Source organism: Lemur catta, chromosome 11 (assembly GCF_020740605.2).
Source record: "Lemur catta isolate mLemCat1 chromosome 11, mLemCat1.pri, whole genome shotgun sequence".
NCBI classification, from domain to species: domain Eukaryota; kingdom Metazoa; phylum Chordata; class Mammalia; order Primates; family Lemuridae; genus Lemur; species Lemur catta.
In genome coordinates this window covers 39,950,390-39,966,473 of record NC_059138.1, presented here as the reverse complement: position 1 = coordinate 39,966,473, position 16,084 = coordinate 39,950,390, and the positions used below count along the sequence as shown (strand labels likewise).

The following is a 16,084-nucleotide window of genomic DNA, read 5'->3' as shown; positions in this document are numbered from 1 at the left end:
AAAAAATCCTTCTCTTTTAGTGATACATACTAAAATATTTACAGTTAAAACTATATGATGTCTGGGATTTGCTTCAAAATAATACGGGAGGGCAGGGGTGAGCAGGGCTATTGATGAAACAATGTTGGTCATGAATTGGTAATTGTCAAAGCTAGGTAATAAGTATATGAGGTTTAGTATACTATTCTCTTTAATTTTGTATATTTGGATTTCAAATAGATGAAAATATAAGCCCAAAATAATCTGTAGTCCCTTTAAAATCACAGTAAAATTTTTATTTGAGAATTACAAATGAAAGAGAATGGCTTTCCTTTTTAGGTAAAATAAGATTTTTACTGATATTTCTTGTTAGTAATGATAAAAACTACAGTGTTCTGAGTAAGCCCACTGAAGGCATAGAATACATTGGACCATCCTTCAAATACAAAGAATTTCCCATAATTTTAAAAATATCTTCTCAGTGGAGAATGACTTATACTTAACTGTTAAAACAATCCTAATTATCCATCTATACCAATATGTACAAAGTACAGCTAAATCTCACATTGTCTGATAAAACTTTGACAACACTGTTGGCAACTTATAAAGCATAGAGGGTATCTATCCTAAGTATGCACTTAAAAAAAAAGAAAAAAACAGAAAAAAAGAAAAAATAAAGCATAGAAGAATGCAGAATTTCTGGAAATAGTTTTAATTTCTGTTGTAGTGGAAATGGAAATAGATTTAATTTGTTTTAATGTAGCATCCAAAATATATTAGTATATTATGTAAATTCATATATTCAGTATGTGAAAATCAAGAGTGCCACACCACAGCTTGTATCAGACAAAATTATCTTATTATGTCTTGTAATCCCGAAAGACCAGCAAAAATTTGGTAAAGTAATAGCAATGATATTCAAAGTATCAAAATGATGCATGAGAAAATGGCTATGGTCCAACGCTGCTTTGGTTTGGTTGAAAAATTTTAACAAGATGTTCAGTAATGTGAATGTTCTCAAAAAGCCTTTCAAAGGATACTGTTACATTAGAAGTAATGGACAGAAATAGAGTACCAGAGGAAGTTTAAAGAATCTCTCCTTAAAAAAATGAACTTGTAACTCCTTTGAATATTGGAAGAACTCAGTAAATATTATGCCTGGTTATTTGGTTTTCTTAGAATAAGACCTTTTCTCTGCTTGAAGTGATAGTATGTGAGACTATCATTGAAAACCATGTCCCTCCCTAAATGTTTTTACCTTCAAAAAGCTATAGCCTCCTCTCCCTGTCCCATCACCCGTATCCTACAATCTTACTCTTTCTTGTGCTTAACCACCTTACCTTGGAACTTCCTGTAAACATTAAGTAGTTCCCATGCTGTGGCTAGAACCACCTGGCTTCCAAAGTGTTGTAGTTAATCTTTAAAGAAGATGGTATCAGCTAGGTCATAGGGCAAGTAGAAGGGAATGGATCATCTTCAAACTTAAAATAGCCAAGTCACACCTGAGCCTCCCAGTGGCCACTCCCTTCCTCCCTTTCTCAGTGGATTTGGGTTACCTGCCCTTCCATTGACTCACCTTGGGTCTCAGGTGACATTCAAGAACCCATGCCACTTGAGCCACCTCTTATTTTTAGGTCTGGAGTTAGTAACGAGGAGGAGGCAGGTTCAGAGTAGGACTATGCAATTGGTTTTGGCATCTTCCTATCTTCTTTTTCAGTCTCTCCCAAGAACCCCTGGCATTCCTCCCTTCCTATTTCTCCTATGGCCATATCTCTTAGGCAAGCAATAAAGATGTAGAACTAATAGAGTCGTTAAGCCCATCAGCTTTGGAGCCAAGACAAGCTGTATTTATTTCCAGTATCTTATTGAAACTGCTGTTTTGAAGGTCACTGATTATATCCTAATTGAAAAATCCAGCAAATTTGTTGTGAAACTTTTTTTCCCTACTCTCTGAAGCTTATGTCACTGATGGTCATCTCTTCCTGCACGATAATCTCTTCTCACTTGGCTTCTGGATACCATGTCATTTTGACTCTTCTACCTCCCTGACTGAATCCCCTCGATTCCTTTGCTAGCCATTTCCACTCATTCACTAATAAATTTAGGAATCCTTGATTTTCTTAACATTCTTTTATGGGGAGCAGAGGCAGTTTTACAGCTTTGCCTATCACCTCTATGCTCATGCCTCCAACGTTTATTATCTTCCCTTGGGCTCAGCTCTTCATGTCTCTGTCAAATGGATGTTTCTATTTGCATTTCCTGTCTTCACATTTAGTTCAGCATCATTTGACTATATTTTCCATATTTTCCCTCCTGGAATCAACTTCAGTTCTCTCCCTCCCTCTTCTCTCTACTCTCGCAAGCTTTAAACTTTAGAGTTATCTCTCAATGTCTGTAATGGAGAAGGAGAAGTTAGTGACTTGAGTTTTACCGGTTCTTTCTTTGAAATGTTCTGTAGTTATCTGCCTCATCCCCTCCATGTTAGCTTCAGCCCAGAGACTGCTTACTTCATTATAGGTTATTATCACAACACCTTTGCCACCTTCTCTCATTTGAGTCTCTCTGCTCTCCTCATTTTTCTCTTGGAAGAATATTCTCAGCTCAAAACCCACCACAGTTCGTTTTTTCTACAAGTCCAAACTCCTCTGTCTTGCTTCAATGCTTGCTACAAGTTAATCTAACTCTACTAACCAGCATCTTTCCACAGCTTCCAGATAGGGGCCCTCTGCTTTAATCAGCAACTCCTGTGCTTCTCCCAGGCTCATGTCCACATGTGTCCGCCCGGTTCATATTGTTCCCCTGATTTAGAATGTTCTCCCCCTTACCTGTCTAATTCCTAGCTATCAAGGCCAGGCCTCATCTCTTCCATGAAACTCTCTCTAACTCTGGTATTTAATACTATCTCCCAGTTCTCAACACCTAGGGCAATTCTAGCCCATTCCTCAGTGAAGCTCTAAATTATATACAACATGTATTATTTTTCAGTTGTTTCTTGGGTATACTTCTCATTTTCCTTAAATGGACTGTAATCTCTTCCAGGGCAAAAACTGAAGACACTGTCCTACCATTATCATGGGCTCACTTTGGCTAAGCTGCACTGTGCCTTAGGAATATTTCTTAGTCTGAAGTTGAAGTCTGATAATAAACTCGTGCTTTGGTTAATAAGTTATGTGGCTAACTCATAAAAGTAAAATAGTTTACATTTTTATAAACCTTTGCACTATTCCAAACACTTCCATGCACATTTATGAGATTTTCACGTGGTAAAAAGGATCTCCATTTTCTAGATGAAGAAACTGAAGTTTAGAGACAGGAAATGACTTGCTTAGAAGCTCCAAGAGATGAAGAGACAGAGCTCTCCATGATACTGCAATGCTTTTCATTTTCTTTCTTTCTTTTTTTTTTTTTTGTAGATCTTCTAACTTAACCAATGTGTACGGCAAGGAATAGAAACTATGAATCTACCCAATTATTTAGGTTTTAACACAGCAATGTCTGGAGCAGAGCGTGATGTACCTTGTGTTTAGTCTCAGCATTCCCTTCCCAGTGAGAAGCACCAGCATCCACTCAGTTTTGCAACTCAGAAACCAGGATTCATCTTCAGCACTGCCCTTTCCCTCAACCTCCCATATCCATTTCATCAGCAAGCTCGGTCAGTTTTGCTGCCTCCGTGTCTCTTGACTTTCTCCACTTCTCTTCATGTCTGCTCCAGCACCTGGTCCAACAACCTGCATTTCTGACCTCCTTAAGGGCCTCTTCATATCACCTCTTACCCTCTCCAGTGTGATTTCCAGCTAGAATAAGCATTTCTGAATACAAATCTGATCACGTCTCCCTATTCCTAAACACTTTAACAGGCTTTTAAGTGTCCCTATAATGAATTCCCAAATCCGCAATACAACTTACAGTGCTCTTCACAGTCCGACACCTTCTCTCACTGCTCTCTGCTCCTCTCTGATCTATACCTTCAGCATCCCAAATATCCCTGCTTCCTCATACTATAGACTATTTTCCTTGCCTGGAACACTCTTACCTGTATGTTTTACCTAGTTAGCTCCTATTCATCCTTCATATCTTACCTCAATTATCCTTTTTTCAAGAAAGCATTCCTTGGGCTTCTCAACCAAGTCAAAATTTCCCTATGACATATAATTTTAGAGCATCATGTACCTGTTCTCCGTCACTTATCACAGTTGAATTTTATATTTACTTCTGTGATTACTGGTGATTCTTTCTCCCACTGAACTGAAAGCTCCTTGAGGCAGGGATAAGTTCAGTTCCCACATAGACCCAGCACATAATTAAACAATTCAAAAATATTTGTTTAATGAATGACTGCATGAATGAATAATTGCTACTGATGACTACTGGCCATTTCAGTTTAGTGAATGGTTTGGTGTCTGTCTGTGGACAACCAGCCTCAGTTGTCTCATTTGCCAACAATACCGGGATCCAGGCCTTATGATCATATGATATGTGAGTAGAAGAAGCTGCAATTGTCACATGGTCATAGCCACTCCTAACCTCTACTTAGCACACATCTTTAAGTTATCAGCATCATGTTTGTTTACAGCAAAGAGCTAGAGACTGAAATCCTCAGTTCTGGCCTGGTGGACCATATAATCATTGACGTTTTGACACATTTCCAGACACTGAGGCAGTAAGTTCAACTTAAAACAAGGAAACATCATATGTACCAAGTAACTGGGTGTACAAGCAGACACAGTATAGATATGTTAACTCATGTTTGAGACAAAGTGCTCTGTGACTGGCATGTTGTGCTAATAATCTCTAGCATATGGCAGAGCACGGTAAGATGTGGGTCTGACTTGGGCTCCATCCAGGCACGTTTCCTTATGAATTACCCAGAGGGCCTTGTTATAAGGCAGTGTTGCCTTTTAGACCATTGCACATGAGCCTGGGGGGTAATAGAACAAACAAACCACATATTTTCAATATGGTAACAGGAGAAAAATAGAGGCTCATCAGATTTTTTCAAATATCATTTGAAAGGGTCAAAATTCTTGTGGGTATGTGCAAGAGACAATTAAAAGATAGATTAAAAGATGAGGAATAATTACTTTTCTTGAGCAAAAGACTCAAGGGCATAATGACTAACTGGAGTAAATCTTAGAATGTTGCTTATTTGCAAAATGCTACCAAGTAGCTGGGTAATAATTCATAGAATTCATAAAGACTTAAAAGACGGCTGCCTTAATGGAGTCTTTTCTATTTTACTTATTAAGATCGCCTTAATAATTCATGTGTGGCAACACCTTTAATGAGCAACAAAATCTCACGTATCTCATTTAAACTTGGCAACTCTGCTGACAGTTAATATAGTCTTGCACCTCTCAGCCAGCAACTGTAAAGGAGCCCTAGGCTGTTAGTAACTGAAACCATCCCATTTATGATAATCCCAAGAAAAGTTATGCCTTAGATGAATGGTTGAATTTTATGGTCATTTGCTAGGAAGATTTATTCATTCTTCACTTGTGGGGAGGTGGCAAAGCAATAATGAGCCCAGACTATAACTCCTGTTCTGCACCCTGCACTGGGTGCTTTGCTCCTTTCTTAATGGCAGCAACTGATCACCATTGTCTTGGAGGGAGTGCGAGCTTCTGTCAAGATTTCAAACTTTTCCTATAATCAGCACTGCCTTTAGATGGTGAAAGAAAGTCATATAACACTATTCCACTAGGCAAAGTTAATTTCTGCTTTACTCAAACAGGAGTGCAAATGCACAGATAGTTTAGATTTAACTTCTTGACACGCATTTACCAGGCAATTTTACTAAGCCACGATGGCCTCCCATAGGCACAATGAATGAAGCAGTTACAATTGTTTTTCACATAAAAGAATGCTTCAGGTGATAATTCTTAAGATACTCTTCAAAATAAAATTTCAAAATCAGATGCTAATTTTAATACACACTTATTTGCTACATTTATTTATATGACATCACTCACTTCTATATTTACAGCAATCTGACAGGCAGAAAATAGACTTTATTTAAATCTACTTCTTATCCAGTGGAGCTATTTTAAATGATTTGATCTTGGCAGCTCTGAATTAAGTTGGAAAAACCAGGGATGCAGCCACTGTTTTCTTGTGTAGGCCATTCTTTAAAAATATTAGTGTTAAAAGTCAGTAAAGGCCTGGATTTTAGGAAACCACAGAATAACGCCACCACAAAAACCGGTTTCTATTTTACCTATTAAGATAGCCTTAATATCATACATGGTAAGACCAAGAACAAGTAACAAAATCTCACATACTCATTTAAACATGCTGTGCTAAAATCTGACATGCTCAATTTTATCACATTTGGGTTCACTGCCTGCAGCAGCATCCATACCTGGTGTAAGGAGGGAGAGGCAGAGTGATTCTGGTCCACTTGTTGAAAGTATCTGACACCAGGATACGCTGCAGATGATAGCGACTGCATTCAACATTGGTAGGCAGACAGTCCCTTACCAATGGGTGCCATGACAATCCAAGATCTACTGAGTATTCCAATTCGATAGCTGAAACAGGAAGCAGTATTCTAGATAAAAACACATGTCTGCAGACCCAGAAACCATAATTACTTAGCATGTTTCTGTATATTTTAATTTCAAATGTCAATTTGATTTTTTCCTTATATTTATGTTTCCTACTTCGAAATGTTTCCTAGTTTTATTTTTCCCTCTGTATATTATTAGTTGTTATTTTTAAATTTTCATGTTGAAATAATTTTTCTTTTAAGGGGATATGGTCAAGTAAAATATTAAATTTTCCTGAATGACTTCTTATAATGAAAAACTTTCAAAATAATCATCATGGCAATATTATTGCTTCACATACAGTTATAGTATATGAATAACTATATATAACAGTTATAAATATAATTTACTGTAATGATGATTGTATATTACATAAGTGTATTATTTAAATGTTATATGATTTAATATAGTACAATAATTATAAATTAATGGATTATGCCCATTTAATGGTTAACATATAAATGGAGAACATATTAATTATATATTTAATAATTAGTTTTTAAATAGTTAAAAAAATTGAGCAGACTTCTCAAATTTTGACCATTCTATAGGAATCGGGACCAACTAATGTCAATTTTGTTCCTGGTATAGATGAAACTCCTTAAAAATTGTAAACTCTCTTTTGCTTATATACCCTGCTCTGCTGTGTTACGGGATATAGATGGAATATAGAGATCAGAGCGGTATAAGGAGATAGTTGGAGGCCATGGAATTTGTGCCAATGCCTGTAGTCACGTTGTGGGTCTATGGAAAGATACTTCTTTCTTTCCTTTTTCTTCTTCTGGAACATTCAACCTATACCCCCTGTCTTATACTTCTCTCTCCCTATTCACTTTATAAAATGCCTCAGCCCCCATCTCCCTCTGAAATTCCTTTCTTTGTGGCTGTGGTTCTCAGTCTTGGCTGTACACTGAAATCCCCTGGGTACCTTTAGAAACCACTGATGCCTGGGCCCCCCGACCAGGGGTTCTGATTGAACCCTTCTGGGGCAGGGCCAAGGTGTCAGGAGCTTTCAGGCTCCCCAGGTGACTCTCCTGAGCAGCCAGTGTGAGACCACGTACTGCTCTGAGGTTTCTAGGTAAATACAATGGCCTGGTTTCAGCCTTCATTTTACTTGTCCTCCTTACAACAGCACTGAACATTATTGATGACTCCCTGATTCCTGAAACTTTCTTTTATTTCGGGGACATTATTCTGAGTCTCTTGTCTCATTTGTATTCTCACTCCCTTGCTAACTTGCCCAGCTATGGGCGTTTTTCCAGACCTCGTTTCTGGCCATCTATTCTACAGGCACACTCGTAGGACTTCAACTGTTACCTCTGTGCCAGAATGTCCCAAACTCAAAATTGATTTTATTTATTCAACCAATGTTTACTGAGCCCAGCATTGTGCTGGATGCTGGGTGTATTGCGATGCACAGTGTAGACAAAGTTCCTGCTTTCCCTATTGTACATCCTCCTCACTAAAGGATATCATCACTTAGAATTACTTTCACCTGAACTAAGAAAAACTTATCATTTCCTGTCATAAACAAACATCTCTTCTTAACTACCAAATTTTATCAATGGCAACACTTTTACACTAGTTTTCTGGGTTCAAAATTTATAAGTTATTTGAGAAATTTTACTCTTCTCTCCCCTCTGTTCAACCTGTTACCTAGCCCTGAGATCTGCTGCGTCTTTACTTTTTGTTTGCATTGTCTCGTATCAATTTTATCCAGCCCAACTCTCTTCATGCCGCATAGTGCAGGTCTGCATCGCCTCCCACTGAGATGGCCACTGTGGCTTCTTTACTGGGATTCTTCTCTACCCACCTTCACCGGCTCCTGAGCTAATCTCCCTAAAACACACCACGCGCTTGTTCTGTGCTTGTTCTCTCCTGTTCATGACCTTGTCAAGCACAGATTCTGTGCCTGCCTTTTAAGGCCCTTCATAATTTGTTGCCAACTCCACTTAGCCACTTTCCTCTTTCATGTTATCTTTCATTTTAACTTCTCTTGGGAGGGTGCACCAGCCTATGGTAGAAAGTACACGTGGCTGGGCCCATGAGGGCAGAATGTCAGTCCTGGTGCTGCCGGAGGGCGACCACATGATAATTTACTTCTCTGGGCTCCCATCAACTTCCTGTGTTAATGGAGGAGTAAGAGTCTAGTCTGTTTTCAAAATCAACACACTCTGCTTTTCCCCATTAGATGTAAATATTGCCTGTTCAGGCTGATCTGCTCAGTCTCCCCCAAGCACCAGGAGAACCCCCACATCTACTTCTTTGCTTATGCTTCCAACCTAGTTTGGAGTGCCCTTTCTTCTCCATCCACTCTTAAAACCCACCACAACCCTGAAGGTCCACTTAAGACTTAGCTCCCTTGAGAAATGTTCCCTAACTCCACGGATTGGCCAACCATTGGCCATCTCTCCTGCCTTTAAGTTCTCATTACCTTTTGCGTCAGTACCACTCCATAGAGCACTTGACTGACTGGACCCCAACTGGACCCTCAACTAGTCTGTATCTTCTGAAGACACAGTGTGTCCCTTCTACTTTTCCATCTGCTCTCTTCAAAGTTCTACCCGTACTGACTACTCTGGTGTTCACTGATTGTGTCTGTGGTAGAAAGAGTACTTCTGGAATTCCTTCTGAGATATGTCCATTAAGTTCGAACTAATGGAAATATACAAAAATTTGGATCCTGTAGGACTTTGAAAGTAACCAAATTCCTCAAATTTCATCACCCGTCCCCCTGAATCTAAAACCAAACAAGGCCCTTGTGAACATCCTGGTTTGTATCCCTTGGAAGAAGAGTGGCATGGGATGCTGAAAGACTAGGAGACTCTAAGAATCCCGACAGGTCTGTAAGTTCAGGTGAAGGGTCCAAGAGTTCAATGATGTCAGTTTTAATTCCTTCTAAGATGGGTTTGTGTGTGTGTGTGTGTGTGTGTGTGTGCTGACACACATACCCAACCTTGGGGATGCAGATTGGTCACAGTGAGGGTGGCCCAGAATGTGTTATGACCCACGATGGCAAAAATATAAGGTAAAATGGGAACAGCAAAATTTCATCATTCCTGGGGATATGGAAAAGAGACAATAACTAGTCTAATCCAAAGCCCTGAGAATTAAAATCCATGAATATGCAAATATATGTATCAATCTTATTGCTTATTCCTGGCATTCTCTGTGTGAGAGAGTCCTGGAATGGAAAAACACCACAAGTGTATCCTTTATTCTACAAGTCTGATACAGAAAAAAATCTAGATTTACAAATTATTCTTATTTATTTACTTTATAAAATAAGTCTTCATGTACATATGCTTAAAAAATAAGCTCATATTCTATTGCCTTCAAAAATCAACTTTTAAAAGTCAATTTACATACAATATTTTCAAGAATACAGTATGGTTTGGCTCAAAGTGCACTTGTGTTTTCTTTCCAGACTTATCAGAGGTGCAAAATAGTCCTATGGTAGAGGCAGCCAAGGGTACGCACGCACAGATGTCTGTCCCTCTATCTAGAACATTCAACCATAGAGAGACTTACCATAACAAGAGTCTGTGACTGAGCAGGAGGCCGCGAAATCTATCTGTAGGCACGAATCCTCGTTCACGGCAATGTCTGTGGTGACGACGTAACGGGTGCTGGCCTTTTCGATGAAGACCAGGGCATCACCGGTAGAGCCACACACAGGCATCTTGGTGCCTCCTGGGTGAAGCAGCCATTTCCTACTATCCAGAGTTGTGAAATCATCTTCCAAGACTGTATTGCCAGAAATGTTTCCTCCAATAAGAATCTGAAACGTATTAAAAAAAAAAACAACCCAAATTTTCAATGTGGTTTTAAGATACGGGAAAGTTCAGTCTTTTTTGTTTGTTTGTTTTTATCTGTCAGCCTGCTCAGAACTGGCACCACACAGCTAGCATAATGTTAGGGGGCCTTTCAGAATGCTCTTGTTTATGTGGTCGCCTTGCCCATCTGGCAAGAAGCTACAGAAAACAAATCAAAGGATTGACAAAACCATTCACAGCCTTCATGGGCCAAATTGTGCCTTTGGAAACTACATGTACCCAAGCTAGCAAAGTAAAATTTGGCTTCTATGTAATTATTTTCCATGTAAAATTTCTATTTAAGGACAGTTGTATCCTAAGGCATTTCAGTTCCAATTCTTTGCATGAACTCCACAGTTCGTTAACAGGTTCTTTGAGTTCTATTTGATACACATTTTGTTACATATAAAGATCCTTTAGAGCAGTCTATAAGGATGTTGGGGAGATTTATTTATTTTTTTCTTCCAAGGCTAGGAAAGAGGATTTGGGAACTGCTGCATGTGGCACCAATGCTAATTTGCACATTTTCCTTTTCAGATAATTATAACCTTGTAGCACGCTTGATGAAGTCCCTCTATCCATGTGGCAGAATGCTCTATGAGCAGGACCCAGGCCTTCTGTTGTGCTGTTTATTTTTATAAGCTTAGGCAATCAAAGGACTAGAGAATGAAAGGACGCTAAATGCCGTATCTTACCTTGCTGTGTGCCCTTGGGTGAGTCATTCAACTGTCAGGCCTGGGTTTGTCTACTGAGCAAGGGGGTTGGACTGAATGCTTTCTACGGCTACATTCAGCTCAAGTAACAAAAATTAAAATAGTTAATCCTGAAGGGACTGACCTGGTCGATAACCCAGGGGCTGTAGAAGTGCCCATTCTCAGATGGTTGCCACCAGCGAAGACGAGTAGAACCAGAACGGGCTTTCAAAGGTATCTCCAGGGCAATGTACCTGCCCACGTTGCTGGAGTTGCTGAAGAGGAACTCCTGAAGAAGACTCCACGAGAGGCCACCATTGAGAGAGAACTGCAGAAGCACGGGCTGACTCCTGGGGTCTGGAACACCTTTCCCACAGCCCAGTCTCATGAAGAACTGCACAAATCTGACATCAGTAAATATTATGGTAGACTCTCACATCAAGGAGAAATCCACATTAAGAAAAGACAAGTAGATAGGACAATATAGGGGAATAAATGGCTTTAATGAATATGATGATTTAATGAATGTCCAAAGCAATCACTTCAAAGCCCGATTTTCTTTTTTAATGTGAAAGGGAGTTAATTAAATGTGAAGTCTGAAAAAAGGCAATTCTGTGCCCACATTTGTAGCTCACATCTCTCCCCAGGTGAGTCTGAGGGAAGTTAGCATTCATTGTGCCCTTCGGCTACTCTGTAAGAAGATGGGAGGGACCCAAAGGCTGTGCAGGTTTGGGAGTGTGTATTGTCATCCATTGAAGATAAATCTGAAGCCTTAGTGTTTGAAACTGGAAGAACATAATTAATGTAGTTTATGCCTCATCATTGGTAAAATCATCCATTCTCAGGTTCCACCAGGAGTTTTCCAGATGCCATATGATTGGTTTTGGGAGACACATTTAAATTCAGAGCTTGTAGCACCTCTTTGTGAAAGGCCAGGCATCTCTTGGAAGAGGTATGTCAAGCCTGGGCCTCTTTTCTCTCCTTTGTGCCAGGGGCAGGGGAGCAAGAGTGTGGGCTGGTGGTGGTGGAGGGCCGTGCCAGCTTCTGACTGTTGCTGGGGCTGGGGCTGGGTGATACTGGCCACTGAGAACAGTGGCAGCTAGCCAGGGGCAGCTTTCCCAGCTGGCAGGGAGGTGGACAGAGTGGCAGCGACCAGCTGGGGTGCCAATGAAAACCAGCTCACATGTTATGTTTGGCAGGCAAGCTGCTGGTGCCTGGTCTGGCCACTACGTTAGCTGGTAATGCAGAATAAATTTCACTGTAACCCAACACACATACCCAATACCATATGCATGCTAAACATAGGAAATATATTGGGACTTATAATAAAAATATTATCAGTACTATGTATAAAACCATTCATTCCTCATGAGATTTTCCCTCCCATTCACTTATCTCATGACCCTGAAAAAATTGGGATTTTACATGGAGCATTTTCAGGTCAATATATGCAAATCCTACACAGCATGATACTGAGATGAGTTAAATAATGGAGCTTTTAACATTGGATTAATGAAAACATACATGGTTAGTGCTTAGTGATGTTTACATTTATAAAAACAATAATCATTTACAGAGAAAAACTTATAGAATATTGTCTATTTGTACTGAGAAAATCTTTATATTAATTCGGGGATAGATAAACCATGTCAGAAGTACTTATTTGGGAAAACCTAATAATTCCTGAATTAGGTATCTCAGCTGTTAATAAAAATCTTAGATAAGCAACATCAAATTAGACTATATGCATTAAGATAAGATAAAGATAGTAAAATCTTATTTTACATAACTGTAAAATTATCTCACAGAACTGTATTTTCTATGATTGCATGGTCAAATTTATAATCGATAAATAAGGGATTTAGGACAAAGAGAGAATAAATATGTTAAGATATATTTTAAGATACTCTGAAGTATTTCAAAAAACAGAAACATGATTTCTTTCTTCACTTGCAAAAATAGGTCAAGGTTCCATTTTCCACATGTTAAACTGCCTTTCTTATTTTCCTTGTTAAATTTTTGGCTCATCAAATGATCAAGGGATACACATCATGACAGGATATAATCCTCTGAGCCAGTTTAAAATGTTTGTTTCTGAGTGACTGTGTTCAGTTTAGAAAATGACTGCTTAGAATGTGCGAGTGAATCATTGCAAAGATACTTTTAAAGAATAAGGCTGCACTTCACATGTTCTTAAATTGCTAACAGAGATAAAATTAATTGTGACTAATTTGAAGATGTATTTCGAGTAAACTTTCACTAAGCATGGTGTAATAAATGTAAATACTTTTGACATAGTCCAAGTGCTAATAAAAAGTGCTGTGTACAAGGTGGATAAAAAGAAGACACAATATTATTTTCTTAAAGTAAATTAAACATTGTTATCTTCTAGTCACAATCTTACAAAAAAAATACCAGATATTAACTTTTGTCTGTTTAGCTGTTTCCTTTCTGAAGTAGTTATTGAACAGATCTCTAATCTCTCTCAGTTTTAGAATGGAAATCGTATAAATTGCATCTTAATGGAGGCTTTGACAAGAGAAAAGTTCAGCATTTCTAATTGGGGGTCTTGTCTGGAGATCTCTCTGCTTTCTGATTTGATTATGTTCTACTATTGTATATTACAATGTGGTTTTTCAACAGCATCTAAAAATGATTACCTAGCATGTGACAAATCCAGGTCTCGTGTCATCAACATGCGCAAGCCATCTTCATTGAAAAAGAGGTTGTTTCCACTGGAAAGGATTCCACACTTGCGAGATGGTTTCCCGCCACTCATTAATAAGAATCTATCAGATTCTAGCTGACCTGAAAAAAGTGGAAAATGTGGTTTACCTAGGACCCCAAGTATAGTCAGTCATATGATATTTTTAAAATGAATATGGTAAATGCATTATATAGTTTTAAAACAAGAAGTCATAAATATTAAAGTCATATATTTTGGGATAAGACGCCTCTTCAACATTTTAGCTTGTTTGAATTGTTTATCCTTGGCTGGTATAATTAAAGGGTTCACATGACAGGGGAAGGGGGTCTTCTCTTGAGTATCTATGGTTCAGCCAGATGGGTCCCTGCTTTCTGCTCCTCCACACTGAAGAAAGGACACTTGTTAGTCAGAGAGTGGCGCGGGCCGAAAGTAAGGGCCTTTCCACCAGCCTCTTCACTGTGTCCTTTCTAATGTGAGGACAGTATCAGGCAGGTATAATATATTTTTAAAAAGGGAGAAACTTTAATGGGAGAAATTTTGGTAAAGGTTATTATTTCTTATTAAATAATGTCTTTTAAAACTAGCTCTCAAATCTGTGTAGATACTCAGATTTAGTTTTTGTTTTTTTTTTCATTGTGGAACAATATACATAACACAAGATTAACCATTTTAAAATGAACAATTCAGTGGCATTTAGCACATTCACAATGTGGTACAACTATCACTGATACCTAATTCCAGAACTTTCATCACCCCAAAAGGAAAACTCATACCCATTAAGCAGTCACTCCCTATACTCCCCTCCTTCAGCCCCTGGCAACCACTAATCTGCTTTCTGTCTGAATGGATTTGCCTGCTTTGAATATCTCATATAAATGGAGTCCCACGATATGTGGCCTTTTGTGTCTGGCTTCTTTCACTTAGCATAATGTTTTCAAGGTTCATCCATGTCATGGCATGTATCAGTATTTCATTCCTTTTTATGGCTGAATAATATTTCATTGTATGGCTATACCTAGATCTAGTTTTATTTTTTTATTTTTATTTTTTGGCACCCTAGATCTAGTTTTAAAAGGTATTATAAAATCATAACAATTTTGTAGGAAATCTGGCAAAAAGAAGATCTTTTAATCTTACTATCTTAATATAGCTATTATATTTAAGACTTTCTCTTATGAAGCTGTTTTTCTATAGTTTGATCATAGTGCATATACAAATTTTAAATGTTTTTCCAATTATTACATGACACATTTTTCTATGTTGTAACGTTATCTTTACACATAATGATGCTGGATTCTAGGTGTAACATAAAGTACACAAAGTGATGAAAGGCTGTTTAATGAGTTAGTGATAAAACAATGACAGGAACTTATATTTCTGGAAAATTCTTTCCTCCACATAAGATTAAACTTCTATAGACATTTTCTAAAACTATCACTAATTGTAAATTACATGTGGTAGAAAAACTGGTGAAAATAGCCTTAGTTTTTCTCAACAAGGTCTTGTTCTCTTTTACTGACCATCGTTTCAAAAATGGAACCCTATAAAATTCAAAATGAATTCTTGGGTATTCACAATTGTAATGATAATAATGAAATATTAGAGTGAACTTAATGATCACAATTTGTGTTTAACATATAAGCTCTTTCACAAAGCTACACAGAATTTAGGAGAAAAGATTACCTTCAAAATCATCCTTGAGAAAATCAGGATTTTTGGTGCTTATTTTACAGGTTGGACCTGAGTAGCCGGGATCGCATATACACTTGGTTGCATTGATACAGCTGCCATGTCCGTTACACATCTCCTCACACTGGGGACCAACGTAGACATTATCAATGGCCCATGTCACTGGCTGAGAGCCAGCAGGGTAAAATCCCTGGTACCATCTGAAACGCACAGATCTGGCAAAGAGATACAAGTCTTTCAAAAACCAATCAACAGGACAATATACCTTCAAAGTAAGCGCATCTGATCAATGAACAATGGACAGTTACTGCCTCGGTACCACACTCCAGAAGTAGAAAATATGACTCGCTATTTCAGGAACAGGCTTTTTAATTTTTCTCTTTCCCTCTCTTCCATAGTTTTGCTGGGATTTCCATTACTATAGTTACCACAGCTAGAGTTATTTAAAAGTGTGTCTATTCCCTCTCTTGGCCCTGAGTGCGTAGAGGTCAAGGTCTTTCTTTTTTGTACCTTTTTATGGTGGATGGCATGGAGTTTCACACACAGTAGATGCTCAGTAAATGTCTGTGGCATCTAATTTGTTGTGAAAGGCCTTATGAGCCAAACCGAGTTTTTTTTTGGATTTTATCTTACCAGAAACAGAAAGCCCCAGTGGAT

General features: G+C 38.3%; 1 protein-coding gene across 2 annotated transcripts in view; it reads right to left on the bottom strand.

Moving 5' to 3' along the window:
• RELN (reelin) overlaps window positions 1-16,084 on the bottom strand; it is a 441,212-nt gene that overhangs the window by 47,573 nt on the left and 377,555 nt on the right. For both annotated transcript variants that reach the window (XM_045564269.1, XM_045564270.1), the window contains exons 42-46: window positions 15,422-15,642; window positions 13,692-13,839; window positions 11,177-11,435; window positions 10,056-10,305; window positions 6,338-6,506 (exon numbers count right to left, since the gene is read on the bottom strand). In XM_045564269.1, coding sequence (XP_045420225.1) covers window positions 6,338-6,506; window positions 10,056-10,305; window positions 11,177-11,435; window positions 13,692-13,839; window positions 15,422-15,642 — 1,047 coding nt within the window. The remainder of the gene's footprint in view (window positions 1-6,337; window positions 6,507-10,055; window positions 10,306-11,176; window positions 11,436-13,691; window positions 13,840-15,421; window positions 15,643-16,084) is intronic.